The sequence below is a fragment of the Microcaecilia unicolor genome, chromosome 10 (assembly GCF_901765095.1).
Source record: "Microcaecilia unicolor chromosome 10, aMicUni1.1, whole genome shotgun sequence".
In the NCBI taxonomy this organism is placed as follows: Eukaryota; Metazoa; Chordata; class Amphibia; order Gymnophiona; family Siphonopidae; genus Microcaecilia; species Microcaecilia unicolor.
The window spans coordinates 145,115,467-145,130,202 of NC_044040.1; the positions used below are offsets into that span (position 1 = coordinate 145,115,467).

The 14,736-nt window shown below is 42.6% G+C and overlaps 1 protein-coding gene across 1 annotated transcript in view; it reads left to right on the top strand.

The window, feature by feature from the left end:
• INPP5D (inositol polyphosphate-5-phosphatase D) overlaps window positions 1-14,736 on the top strand; it is a 420,594-nt gene that overhangs the window by 348,862 nt on the left and 56,996 nt on the right. Inside the window, exons 17-20 of the mRNA XM_030216155.1 lie at window positions 5,555-5,643; window positions 5,809-5,890; window positions 12,876-12,965; window positions 13,088-13,201. Of these exons, the coding sequence (XP_030072015.1) occupies window positions 5,555-5,643; window positions 5,809-5,890; window positions 12,876-12,965; window positions 13,088-13,201 (375 nt within the window). The remainder of the gene's footprint in view (window positions 1-5,554; window positions 5,644-5,808; window positions 5,891-12,875; window positions 12,966-13,087; window positions 13,202-14,736) is intronic.

Here is a 14,736-nt window from a genome sequence, read left to right on the forward strand (position 1 = left end):
GAACTGGGGGCTGAAAAAAAGGGGCAGAGAGAGGGGACAGATCCTGGATGGAAGGGGGAGTGAGAGGGAGGGCAGACCGTGGATGGATGGGAGAGGGAGGGCAAATGGTGGATTGAAGGGGCAGAGAGAAAGGGCAGACAGTGGATGGAAGGGATAGAAAGGGCAGAAAGTGAATGGAAGGGGGAGAGAGAGAGGGCAGACAGGGGCAGATGGTGGATGGAAGGGGCAGAGATAGAGGGCAGATGTGCATGGAAGGGGCAGGGAGAGAGGGCAGACATTGGATGGAGGGGACAGCAGAGAGGGCAGACACTAGATGGCAGAGAAAGAATGAAGACAGATGCTGGATGGAAGGAAGACAGCGAAAAGAAGATGAGGAAAGCAGAAACCAGACAACAAACTGTAAATAATATATATATATTTATTTTTTTGCTTTAGGATAAAGTAGTATAAGGTAATCTTTTTATTGGACTAATTTTAATACATTTTGACAAACTTTCGGAGAACAAAGCCCCCTTCCTTAGGTCAGGATAGGATACTGTAACAGCACTATACTGTATTGACCTGAGGAAGAAGGTTTTGGCCTCTGACAGCTAAATGTATTAGTCTAATAAAATGGTATTATTTTATTTTCTATATTTGTTTTATTTCTATTTGTTAATTTGTAACGTGGTGATTGGTATTTGTTAGTTTTTTCAAATTTACATCTGCTGTCTTTATATTTTGCACAGTACTAGGGGACATTTTCTGTTTCTGTGGTGTTGCATTGTATGCAGAGTCTGGCATCGGGGGTTCAGTTTAATTTTTGTCTAAATAGAGAGTTTATGATTACTTATTTTATAGTGGATTAGGGTGTATCTGTGTTTGTGAAAAAGACATGGCTTTCAGTTGGCATTGACTGTGCAGGATTGACGATCTGTACTATTCTGTCTGGTTTCGTTTTACAATAGGTGAATTGATGTTCTAGTGCTCACTGTGATGCTTTCCTTTTCCTTGTGTGACTCGTAGAAATGACTGCTTATGGTATGGTAGAATTGCTATATTAGTCCTGAGTGTTTTGTATTCTCGGTATGGTGGTTTTAAGGTTTGCAGCATAGGTTCCGAATATGTATGTGGTTTATGTTGCTGTAGGACAGCTGTTGGGCAGACTGTTTATTAAAAATGATTTAGGATCCCAAAAAAAACTACTCACACCTATATATACATAGTGCCCACCCATATTAGCTCTGGGCCCACTCAAAATGTCAGGTCTGGCTACGCCACTGATCAGAACAGAAAACAGCTGCCTCAACTTCAGGAAGAGGCTAAAAACGCTTTTCTTTCCAAAGACTGCTTCATAATAATCCATCATGACTTCTACTTCCTAGTATCATCCATTATCCTTTCCTTTAATGTTTTAAATCTCATGCATTACACAAGTGGTCTCTAATGCTTCTCATACCTAACGTTAACACTATCTGCTTTTGTCTCACCTAGAATGTAAACCGCAATGAACCCTGAAGAGGGGATATTAGTGATATACAAGAACTTATTTGAATCAGCAAGAAGGTAGATAGGGAAACTAGGTAGAAGGATAAATAGAGGGTGAGAGAGACAATATGTAACTGGAAAGCTATGCTCACAAATGCACACAGTCTATGCCAGTTCCCAAACCTGGTCCTGGAGGCACCCCAGCCAGTCCGGTTTTTAGGATATTCACAATGAATATTTATGAAAGTGATTTGCATGCACTGAAGGCAGTACATGCAAATCTCTCTCATGAATATTCATTGTGGGAATCCTGAAAACCTGACTGGCTGAGGTACCTCCCGGACCAGGTTTGAGAACCACTGGTTTATGCTACAAAGTTGCATGAACTCTTGGCTATAGCCCTGCAAGCCCTGATGTTACAGGCAAACTTGTATATTGTTTTAATCACAGAGACATGATTTAATGACTAGCATGAATGGGATGCAAACATAATGAGCAATAGCCTATTTAGGAAAGATAGAGAAGGTAGGAAAGGTGGAGGAGTAGTTTTATGTGCGAAAACAATATTAAAGCGGCTGAAATGCAAGGGACCTGAAGAGAGGAAGAAGCAATATGGATTGTTTTACAAAGAGAAGATGGAACATCCATCTACATGGGTGTTGTCTACAGATCACCAACACAAACAGAAGTTGGACAAATATTTAGTTATAGACATCCAAATTTGGGAATGAAGGGGGGGGCAGTGGCGTAGGAAGGGGGGCGGTGGGGCCGTCTGCCCCTGGTGTACGCCGCTGGGGGGGTGTCGGCTCCGCCGGTTCCCTGCTCTCTCTGCCCCGGAACAGGTTACTTCCTGTTCCGGGGCAGAGAGAGCAAGGAACCAACGGAGCCGACGCAGCTCCCAGCAACATGCAGTGGAGGGTGCATCGAACCTCTCACCCGCCCCTCGCTTCCTAATGCAAGTAAGAACGCGCTCGGGGGGGAGGGTGCGCGCCGAGGGGGGGTGCGTAGCGGCGACCCGCCCCGGGTGTCAGCCGCCCTCGCTACAGCGCTGGGGGGGGGGTTACTGTTTCTGGGAGATTTTAATCCACCAAATGCGATTGGAAGGTCCCATCTGTGGAATTGGAAAGAAGTAGAGAGATTGTGGATGCTTTTCAAACTGTACTGCTGAGACAAATGGTGACAGAACCCACAAACCACAAGGGTATGGTGTAATGTAAGAGCTAAAGTGGAAAGCAGACACACAAAGCACAACATCCTGGATTTTAAGCATACTGACTGTTAAAATGGAGGAGTAACTGAAAAAATAACTGATGAGATAGAAGGACATAGGAGCGGTGGAGGATCTGTGGTTCAAACTGAAAGGAACTATAAAATCAGCAACAGATCTTCATATAAGGAAGGTAAACAAGAACAAGAGAAAAAGGAAACCAATATGGTTCACCAAACAAGTCACTGACAAAATAAAGGCAAAAGAGGTGGCATTCATGAAATACAAAAGAACACAAGAGGAACACGGAAGAGATTACCAGATAAAACAAAGAAGTGAAGAGAGAAATACAGCTGTTAAAGACTCTGGTGGAAGAACAAATGGCTAAAAAGATAAAGAAGGGTATCAGGACTTTTACTTATATTAATGAACAGAGGAAGGCTAGAAATGTAATTGTAAGACTGAAAGATTGCTACGAACCACTGTGTAGAGAGTGATGAGGACAAAACAGATGTGCTTAAATACTTCTGTCTCCACCAAAGAAAATCCTGGAGTAGGACCTCACTTGGCTGATAAAGATGCATATAAAAATGAAGTTGGAATTGAACTGTTTGCAAAAGAAAGCATTTATGAACAACTTCAACAACTTGAAAAGCTGAAAGTAGACAAAACCACAGGGCCGGATGGGATCCATCCCAGAATCTTGAGGGAGCTCAGAGAGGTTCTGGTGGGTCCTCTTAAAGATTTTTTTAATAAATCCTTGCAGATGGGGGAGGTTCCATGGGATTGGAGAAAAGCAGATGTGATCCCTCTTCACAAAAGTGGAGACAGAGAAGAAGTGGAAAACTATAGTCCAGTAAGCCTTACTTCAGTGATTGGAAAGGTAATGGAGGCAATGCTTAAGGATATTACTGGAATCCAGTGGGTTACAAGATCCGAGGTGACATGGTTTTACCAAAGGAAAATCGTGCCAAACAATCTAACTGATTTTTTTGACTGGGTGACCAGAGAAATGAATAGTGGACATGTGCTAGGTGTAGTCTACTTGGATTTCATAAAGTGGTGAACTGGATTGGGAAGTGGTTGACTGACAGATGGCAGAAGGTAGTGGTAAATGGAGTTTACTCAGAGGATAGAAATATAAGTAGTGGAGTGCCTCAAGGATTGGTACTGGGACCAATTCTATTCGCATTTGTGAGCAACATTGCTGAAGGGTTAGAATGAAATTTGCTTTTTTGCAGATGACACCAAGATTTGCAAGAGTGGACTCCCCAGAGGAAGTGGATCTACAAAAATTGGAAGAATGGTCAAATGTTTGGCAGTTAAAATTTAATACAAATAAGTGCAAAGTGATGCACTTGGGGTATAAAAATCCAAAAGAGCTGTATGCACTAGAGGGGTGACAGACTGACACGCACGGATCAGGAGAGAGATCTTAGGGTGATAGTGTCTGAGGATCTCAAGGCAGTGAAACAATGTGACAAGGCAGTGGCTGTTGCCTGAAGAATCCAATTCAAGATTTTGCTGCTGTTTTTTAAACTTTTGAATAATAATGTCTCTGCAATTATCTCTGCAGATTTACGTATGTATCAACCATGTAGGCTAGTGGTTCTCAACTCAGTCCTCAGGACACACCTAGCCATTCAGATTTTCAGAATGAATACACATGAGATAAATTTGCAAACATTACTCCCACTGTATGGAAACCTATCTCATGCATATTATGAATATCCTGAAAACCTGACTGGCTGTACATGTGTCTCGTGGACTGGGTTGAGAATCCGTGGTCTAGGGCATTGAGGTCAACTGTGATGGCCTTGTTGGATGTCCTTTTTTTTGAAAGTGCTGTCAGATTTCTATCTGGTATATCTTTTGTCTGAGTGGGGTCCATTGTTCCTCAAAGGACATTTTTGTAGGTATTAATGTGGGTTAATATGTTTGAATTCACTAAACTATTATTGGGGGGGGGGGGGGTAGGATCAACAAATCGCTTGAAAATACAAAAAAATATATTGAATCCCAGAAAATGATGATATCATCTGGATACTAATGCCTGAAATTCCGCCCCAAAGAGATTTCTAAAGAAGGAAAAACGGCCGCAAAGTGCTCAAGGATATGGTATACCTACAGAGCTAACCAGATCGAAAAGATCCTCTCTTCATCATTGGCCATTTAAAAAAAAACCTTCTGAGATGGAGTACTGCCCACAAAATACGTTTTACAAAAAACTTGGTATTCAATACATCATTGGATCATTTCTAAAGTATCTCCATTCAAAAATAAATTTCAGGCTCAGCTATCATCAAGTGAGCTTAAATGAAAAAAGACACTTATCTTAGTTCAAGTGCCGGTAGGCTTTTCCTATGCCCGTGCCTGTAGGTTGAGTCTGTGTACAGCTGGTTCACTGGGCAGGAGGGTAAAGACTGCCCATAAAATGAGCAGTGAACCAGCTGTACACAGACTCAGCCTACAGGCACGGGCATAGGAAAAGCCTACCGGCACTCAGTAGAGGACTGTCCACTTAACCTTACTCTGTTTTATATATTTTAGCCAGTTCCCAATCCACAACAGAACACTGCTTCTTATCTCATGGATTTTTAATTTTCTAATGAAGGACTTTGTCAAACACCTTCTGAAAATCTAGATAAAATATATCAATCAGTTTTCCTTTATCCACTTATTTATGCATAAAATGCAACATTTCCCTTGGCTGAAACCATGTTGATTCTGTCCCATTAAACCATGTTTTTCGATGTGTTGGATAATTTTGTTCTTTATAATGGTTTCCACAGAAACAGTCTTTGCTGGGGGATTCATTCACAGGTTGCAGTATTCATAAAAGGCCTTTTGTTTGGTTTATTTTGTTTTTGTTTATTTCAGAGGAAGAAGAAATCACTTTTCCTCCTACCTACCGTTTTGAAAGATGCACTCGGGAGAAATATGTTTACACCAAACAGAAAACATCAGGAGTAAGTTACAGTCTTCTGGGTGAAGGATTAAAAGCTGAACCCCTTTTACTGAGCCATAGAAAACTGTACAATACATGATCAGAGAGTAATTGCTATTCTAAGAAGTCCTTTTAATTTTATGCTAATGATAATCCCTAGTATTTGCTTGCACTTCTTGGTTTGTAGATAAAATACAATTTGCCATCTTGGTGTGATCGAATCCTCTGGAAATCATACCCACTGGTGCATGTGGTGTGTCAGTCTTATGGTGAGTAATAAATGCTATGTCCTGCAGTAGCAGCAGTTGTATTCAGATATTATAGCTCCCTGGTTAGCACCACCCCACCTGTCCCACCTTTCAAAGTGCAGATGTAGAGGAAAATTGTTCTTTTATAAAGGACTAGTAAAAAAAGGCCCATTTCTGAGAGCAATGAAACGGGCACTAGCAAGGTATTTGTTTTGTGCAATGAATGTTTTGAAAGGGATTTTGTGCCAGGGTGGCCCCCCTCCCTCCTACCCTCCCAGGTGCAAGTGTGTGTTTGTGAGAGAGAGAGAGAGAGTGTGTGTGGGAATGAGAGTGTGTTCCAGGGTGGGCCCCCTCCTGGGCCACTGTGTGTCAGGGTGTGTCCCTTTCCCTAGGGCGGCCTCCTTCCTTCGTTTCCTGTGTGCCTGGCAGATGGAAGCGTGTGTTTGTGACTGAGAGAGAGTGATCGTGGGCGAGTGTGTTTGTGAGAGAGAGAGAGAGAGAGTGTGTGTGTGTGTGTGAATGAGAGTGTGTGGCAGGGTTTCGCTCCTCCCCCCCTTCCCTGAGTGAGTGGCAGGGTGTGGCCCCTCCCCCCATTCCCTCCCTCCTTCCTTGCCTGCGTGCCTGCCAGTGAAGGGGAGTCATGTCAGTGCTGCATAGCATGGTAATCCTCTGTTCTGTGTGAACTGGTGGAGTAAGGAGTGGCCCACCCCCCTTCCTTACCTGCCTGCCTGCCAGTGAAGGGGAGTTATGTCAGTGCTGCATAGCATGGTAACCGTGTCTTCTGTGTGAACTGCTGGAGTAAGGAGTTTAGCTGTGTGTGTTGATAGTTTTGGCTAATCGTCTGTTCTCTGTGAAGTGTTGGAGGAAGGAGTGCACTTGTGTGCGTTTATTTGTTTACCTAACGCCGCTGCATTTTCTTCGGTGTCACCCTCGCACACCTCCGCGGCGCCGATCAAGACAGTGTGGAACTCCGTTTGTATTGTGTTATCATCACCTGCCCTCGACGTAATGACGTGTAGACGCGAGGGCGGGGCGGGTGGAAATGTTGTTTGGAGCAGCGACTCTGGAGGGGGGAGGGAGAGAATAGCGGGTGCAGGGGCGAGTGGGAGGGAGTGGAGAGAGCGGTCCATTGGCCATTTCGTGGAGGAGGGTGGGTGAGGGGGAGGGGGCAAGCGGTGACTCGGGAGGGGGGAGGGAGAGAAGAGGAGCGGATCCAGTGGCGAGCAGGAGGGAGCGGGGACAGAGGGAACACAAAGCAAGGAAACCTATGAGCGCCCTCGACGTCATCACGGGGGTGGAGCAGCGACTGGAGGGGGGAGGGAGAGAATAGCGGGTACAGGGGCAAGTGGGAGGGAGTGGAGAGAGTGGTCCATTGGCCATTTGGTGGAGGAGGGTGGGTGAGGGGGAGGGGGGGTGACTCGGGAGGGGAGAGGGAGAGAAGAGCAGCGGGTCCAGTGGCGACCAGGAGTGAGCGGGGACAGAGGGTGGTGTCGCAAGGGCAAGGTCAGCTGCTGCAGTGTGTGCGCTTGGGTGGGCGGGCCTGGGATGAAATTGGCAGGCCCACCCGTAGATACGGCCGTCCCCTTGGCCTCTGACGCTCCTCCCTTCTATTTGAGTTCCCTCTGATAGGTCCGTCATTCGGTGTGACGCTCCTCCCTTTTCCTGTTTCAATTCCCTTTAATAGGTCAGAGCGGTGCAGCTGTGACACTCCTTCTTTCTCTGATAGGTCAGGGCGGGGCAGAGATGTAGTGTGCTTAAAAACTCCCTTCTCTGATAGGTGAGGGCGGGGCAGAGATGTAGTGTGCTTAAAAATGGTTACAGAGCTTCGAACATATGAACTGTTGAAGCCTCAGAGTGTGGTTTAGAACGTTGAGGGTGCATTTTATGTGCAGATGGGGCGTGGCCTACGGTCCAGATGGGCGTGGCTGAGTGCGGGTCTATGACTGAGGGTGAGTAGTCCGAATAGCCTAGCCTACCAGGAGGACAGGAGATCAGGGCTTCACTGCCACAGATGGAGTGAGCTTCAGAACGTCTGAGGGGGGATTTTATTTATATAGATTCTGCTGACTGAATTTGCCTTGCTTTCACTTCCTACCTCCGTCATTCAGAAAATAAATGCAGTTCAAGAGGCCAAGAGGAACGGCATAGGTAGACAGCAAGAACCTCTCATTTCTTGAACTCCAATTCACTTTTCCTAATTCTGTCCACCCTTTTTATAAGCAGGGAATGTGCATTAATGTCCAAACTGCTGCAGACATAGAAAGCACTGAGCAAAAGCTTTATGATATAGAGTTGTACAACAACCGGTTTCTTTGTATCTAGACTTTTAACTTACAGCATTCACAGGTCATCAGGAAAACCTTGATACTTGAGTGTCTGACTTGTTTACTCTTCTAAATATGATACAAAGGTGATTATTTTAGAAGTTCTACTTATGTTTTAGACATCTGAAACCTGACATTTAGACATCTGTATTGCATGGACTATGATAAGAACCTCCCCAAGGAGATCTCAGGAGGTAGAAAAGAAACTCTTAGCTCAAATAAGAAGAAGAATTCACCTTCTAGCAGATCCCAATCTAGAAAGGTTTTTACTTTCTATCCCTTTTACAATCAGGGTGGACCAGTGGCGTAGCCAGACCTGACATTTTGGGTGGGCCCAGAGTTAATATGGGTGGGCACTAGGTGTGAGTAGTGTTTCTTGGGATTGCCCTGAATGTGACATTCAACATATGTATTTTTTTTCAAAATGCTACAGTCAGCATTTTAAGAAATGGGGTTCACTGCTGCCATTAAATATTGATCCACTTATTAGCAAATGGAGAATACAAAAAAAGTTAAAGTCCCAATAAGCATATTGACTATACCAGGGGTCATAAAAACAGCTCAGTCTATATTCATAAATCTGGTGAGTTGCTAAATAGCCAGCTAAAAACAACTGCACAAACCTGAATCCACATTTTAAAACCCCATAAGATATCTGTATATTATATGTCTATCCCTAGACAAGTATCTGCATATGCAAACACACACTAGCCCCAAAATGGCACTATTTAAAACTGATATGGCTGCCATACAACTTGATAGTAATTAGAGGGAGAGATACCCAATCAGCAAATCATACAAAATACAAGGGGTTCTCTTATAAATAGTAAGCAAACGTACCAGCTCCGTCGACGAAGAGATGACCCTCTTCTGCCACCCGGCACCCAGTCTTCAAAACGAAAAGCGAAGAAGCGCCTTGCGTCAGCTCTGCATTGCACTCGTCGCGTCAGCCCTTCAATCACTGTGTCCCACCCTCGAGGAAATAGGAAGTTACATCAGAGGGCGGGACACAGTGATTGACGGGCCGACGCGATGAGCGCAGTGCAGAGCAGACACGACGCGCTTCTTCGCTTTTCTTTTTGAAGGCTGGATGCCATTGCCGGGTGGCAGAAGAGGGTCGTCTCTCCGTCCGTCGACGGAGCTGGTAAGCAGGTGGGGGCGGGGCGGACGTTGGTTGGGCAGGCCTGGAGGGAAAGTGGCTGGGCCTGGGCCCATCCAGGCCCACCCGTGGCTACGCCCCTGGGACTACACCCCAAACTTTCCATAAGCAACCTTAGAAAATGTTAAAAGTTCACTGGGAGAGTCCTGAGCTTCTGATTTCAGAAGGGGAAGGGATGTCCACGTCTAAAATAATGGACAGTAGAAATAAAGCACTGGAGTGGGGAAACAAGATCCACTACAAACAAAACAAGTCAGAAGGGGGAGTAGCGTGACCCACAAAACTGTTCCAATGAAGCCCTGTAGATGGAGAACATGATATTTACTTTATTCCACAAATGGATTAAATCAAATTGACATGGCACTGTGTTTCAGCAATAGTGCCTGCCTGAGTCTAAAATTTACAGATAAAACAAATAAACATACATGCACACAAATATAAAGTATCCTTTATAACATAATTAGTAACAATAAAAAATGAAAAATAAAAAATAAAATGAATAGAAATCATTTTAAAAAATACTGAAAAAAATTAAAATATTAAAAGAACAAGGAGCTTAAAAAGATGAACAGCCATATTTAGTAGTGCTGCACGTTAATCACATAAAGCCATCTGGGCAGCTCATTACTATGTAACTGCCGTAACGCAACTTGTGATGAATGTTGCGTGCATACTGCAAGTCACATTATAGCCCAATAATGATGGTAAAATAAATCCAGCCAAAAGCAGTGGTTATTTTACCATCCCAAGAGCACTGGGCCTCAAAGTGAGGCCTGATGCCCCTCAGCTGCATCTAACAGGGCCCGCAGTGCTTCACTCGCCATCCCCAGATCATGATCCCTTACTCCTTGATCATAATCCCCAACCCACCCCCCCCATCTGCTGCCTCCCCTGAACCAATACCAATACAATGCTTATAGACCACTATAGCCCCGATATGGGTTCAATTCATTATACAATAAAATTTACAAATAAGATCTCACAGGATTAGATATCAACCAAATTATGATCAAAAAGAATTAAAAAAAATTTTTTCTGAATTTCCAGTAGCTCTGCTCAAGTCGTAGTAAAGTAGGAAATGAATTCTAAAGATTAACACCTATAGATGAAAACATAGTCTTAGCCACCCTGACAAAACGCAGATTGCTGCAAGAAGGTGGACGAAGAATAAGCCTGTCAAGCAGGCAATACGACGTCCCAAATAAAGGAATGCTAATAGCATTAGTCAGTAATATACCATCTGATAAAAAATACAGGCTACTTTAAATAGGATCCTCTCTCTAACCAGAAGCCAGTGTAATTGAACAACATAACTAGATACACTAGCAAACTTAAGTAGAGGAGTGTGGTAGCCGTGTTAGTCCACTCTTAAGGTTATCAATAGAAATCAAACAAAATAAAACATGGAAAGGAAAATAAGATGATACCTTTTTTATTGGACATAACTTAATACATTTCTTGATTAGCTTTCGAAGGTTGCCCTTCTTCGTCAGATCGGAAATAAGCAAATGTGCTAGCTGACAGTGTATATAAGTGAAAGCATTCAAGCATTACTATGACAGTCTGACAGGGTGGGAGGATGGGGGTGGGTAGGAGGTATGCATGGGGACATCAAAGCATATCATTGATATTCTAACAGGATGGGTGTGGATAGGTGAGGGGTGGGGTGATCAATAGAGACATACAGCTTTATGGTTTATAATGGGCTAGGAACCCCAGATCCTTGTTAAGTCCAGATGCTTAAGACAAGATTCAATTTACATGACATCACATGAACAATACTGGTGCTAGTAGGGTTCCCACACCTGTTGGTCAGCATTTTACAGGACCAGCACACTGTACCAGTGACTTCACAGTGAGAATCCTGAAAGGTAACTTTAAAACCATACAAGAACGTAAGACCTTTGAAGTCAGAATGATTGAATATTTTAACACCCAACAGAAAGAACTTAACAAGGATCTGGGGTTCCTAGCCCATTATAAACCATAAAGCTGTATGTCTCTGTTGATCACCCCACCCCTCACCTATCCACACCCATCCTGCTAGAATATCAATGATATGCTTTGATGTCTCCATGCATACCTCCTACCCACCCCCATCCTCCCACCCTGTCAGACTGTCATAGTAATGCTTGAATGTTTTCACTTATATACACTGTCAGCTAGCACATTTGCTTATTTCCGATCTGACGAAGAAGGGCAACCTTCGAAAGCTAATCAAGAAATGTATTAGGTTATGTCCAATAAAAAAGGTATCATCTTATTTTCTTTTCCATGTTTTATTTTGTTTGATTTCTATTGATAACTAGTAAACTTAGAAATTCCAAAAATCAGCCAAGCTGCAGTGTTTTGCATTAGTTGTAACTTCCTTAAATGGCTAGCAGATAGGCCTGCAAAAAGGACATTACAGTAATCTAGATAAGGAAGAATAAGCAACTAAACTAAAAGAGTAAATGTTTCAGTATATATAAAAAAAAGCTCTTATTAATCTTAATTGCCATAATCTGAAAAAGGTTCTGTACCAAGATGGTTTATTTGGGAACTATATTGCAGTGATGAATCTAGTATAACTCCTAGAACCCTAGATTCTAATTCGACTAATAAGACTTATTGTTAGGTAACAGTAATGATGATGGTACTGCTACTCCAGGAGGATTTTAAAACCAGGATTTTAAAACTATAAACACAACCCCCCATACCTAAGCCCTCCAGTCAAACCCCCACCCCGCCCAAAGGACTTCCCCCCCTACTCTTGGAGCCAACTGGGCAGTAATGGTGATCTAGTGGGTCTGTGGGCAGGAGCAATCCCTAGTCACTCCTGCCCTTGCCAGCCCCTTCCCTCAAATGGTGCACCTATCGGTTCCCGGGCCAATGGACTAACACTGCATGCAAGGTAGCTTACAGGCAGCATTAGTCCTTTACCATGGAAATCACTAACCGGTACAGAGAAACTCCATAGTAAATCAGGGTGCAATGAAAACTTGCCTTTTACCGGTAACTTCTTCCCTACGGTGGTTATTTGGAAGCCCTACTTGTGATTTACATGTGTAAATACTGACATTTACATGTGCTTATCAAATAGACATAGAAAACCTGATTTTAGGCAGCAAGGATTTACATGTAGAAATGACAAGGAAGTGTGGTTTGGGCGGGGCTAGGTCAGGGCCAAAATATACATGTGTATTCCCCATTTCAAAAGGGGGAATGCATGTCTATGAGCACCAAGATCAACATTGGGATTTACTCATGATCCTGGGCACATCTAGATTTTGTAAAAGTGCTTGTTTTGGGCAGCACTATTCAGGAGGGATTAGTGGAAGATGCCCCCTAAATCCCCCAGTTTCTCCACCCCACCCCCCATGAAATTGATAGTGCCACATGATTATGGGCTCTGTTCCTAACTGGAAGAACAGAGATGTCTATGTTTCCAAAATGACAGGCATCTATGTCGCACTTGCACCTTTTATCATTTTACTATTTGTGTTACCACAAGATAATGACAAAACATTTTTTCCTATTGCAGGCTGCACCACAGACATCATGACAAGTGATCATTCCCCTGTCTTTGCTTCCTTTGAAGTAGGGGTCACATCACAATTTGTCTCTAAAAATAGTAAGTGTTAAAATGTGGTTTAAATCATCAATAACTTGAAACAAAACTGTATTTCTATTTGAATGTTTTCTTTAATCTTTCAGCTCCTTTGTTGAAACATTGCTTTTCCTTTCCCTTTCTAGATTCAGAGGACACAGACTCTCAGGGACAGATTGAATTTCTGAACTGCACAGCTACTTTAAAGACAAAGTCCCAAACAAAATTCTACATTGAGTTCCACTCCAGCTGCTTAGAAAGTAATTATTTTAACAAGCATTTTTTCTTTAAGTTCAAATATATTTATTAAGTATTTAAGCATGAGAACAATTACAGATAAGGTACTAGTAACAATTGTACCACATTAACATTAGCAAGAAAAAAGGTCAAGAAGACATGGGTATTTGTAATCCAATAGATTGTATACAGTTACTAACTTGCTGTGATTATCAATATACATAATATAGATATAAAACTGATCTAAAGACTCAGGAGATCAATTAGAGAGGCATTCATTGATGATATATCAATGTCATCAGGGTAAATTTATAAAGTCATGGGTTGTCATATCTTAATCCATGACAAAAGATAGTCAGACTTTGCTGCTATATATTTTTCATACTTGGCAAACAAGCAGAGAGAGTTTCACCATTCATTGTAATCTAATGCATTAAAGCTTTTCCTGTGGTGCAGTATAAACTAAATGGCAACAAAAAATATGATCAGGCAGAGATTATGTTAAACCAAGATTGCTCAAAAGGATTATATTTTAGGTCAGGGTTTCAGTGATGTTCAGAACAGAACTGACAGTGTTTCATACCTGGTACCAATAGTTACGAGGTTGTGGGCAGTAAAACAGAAGCTGTGACAAAGTGCCCAGTTTGGTATTGCAAGACCAGCAGATGCCCTTGTCAGATGGTTTGAGTTTAGAGAGTTTGTAAGGGGTCCAGATTGCCCTGTGCATGACAAAGTATATAGATTGAGTGATGGAAGCAGAATATAAAGCTTTTGTGTTAGAGAGCCAAAGATGTGCCCATTGTTTTTCTGTTAATGTGGTATTTAGATCTTTTTCTCATACACCTTCAGTGCCTGTACGGCTGGGGTACTTTTGAAGTTGAAGTAATTTATACCATTTGGATATAGCCCCTTTGTTAGTAGAGATTAATTTACAGAAGGCGGTAACGGTTGGCATGGAATCCTACATGTGAAGAGTTTTGCTGGCCACTGATAGACAATGGATAAGTTGAATCCATTTAAAATTCTGTTTCAGTAGTCCATTAAGATCCTGAAGTTTTTGGAATGATAACCAGTGATTCTTTTGCATTAGCAAAATACCTAAAGCTTGTCATAGCTTCCAATTTGTAACTCTGCCTTGTATTTTAAAGAAATTATTCTTCCATATGGGAATGGATCAGGTATAAAAGATCAAGGAATATGCAAGCAGTTTTCAATGTCTTTCACAGTTTCAGTAGTTGCCGTTGGCTTGGATGCTGAGGAGGCCTTCGACAGTCGAATGGCCTTTTTTCTATGACACTCTTCAGTGGTTTGACTTCTCACAACAAGCTATCAATCTCATTAAAATATTATATCAAACCCCATCCAACAACACACAGATCAACAACAAGTCATCTAAGATGTCCTATCCATCAAGAGGGACATGTCAAGGATGCCCAAGACATTCATGTCAGTGGGACACTGTTTATGAATGCTTGCTAGTCATTTGATTTCACATTCCAGATCATTTATCTCCTTGTTGACACATTTTTTTTCAAGTTGGCAGAAAAGAATATGATTA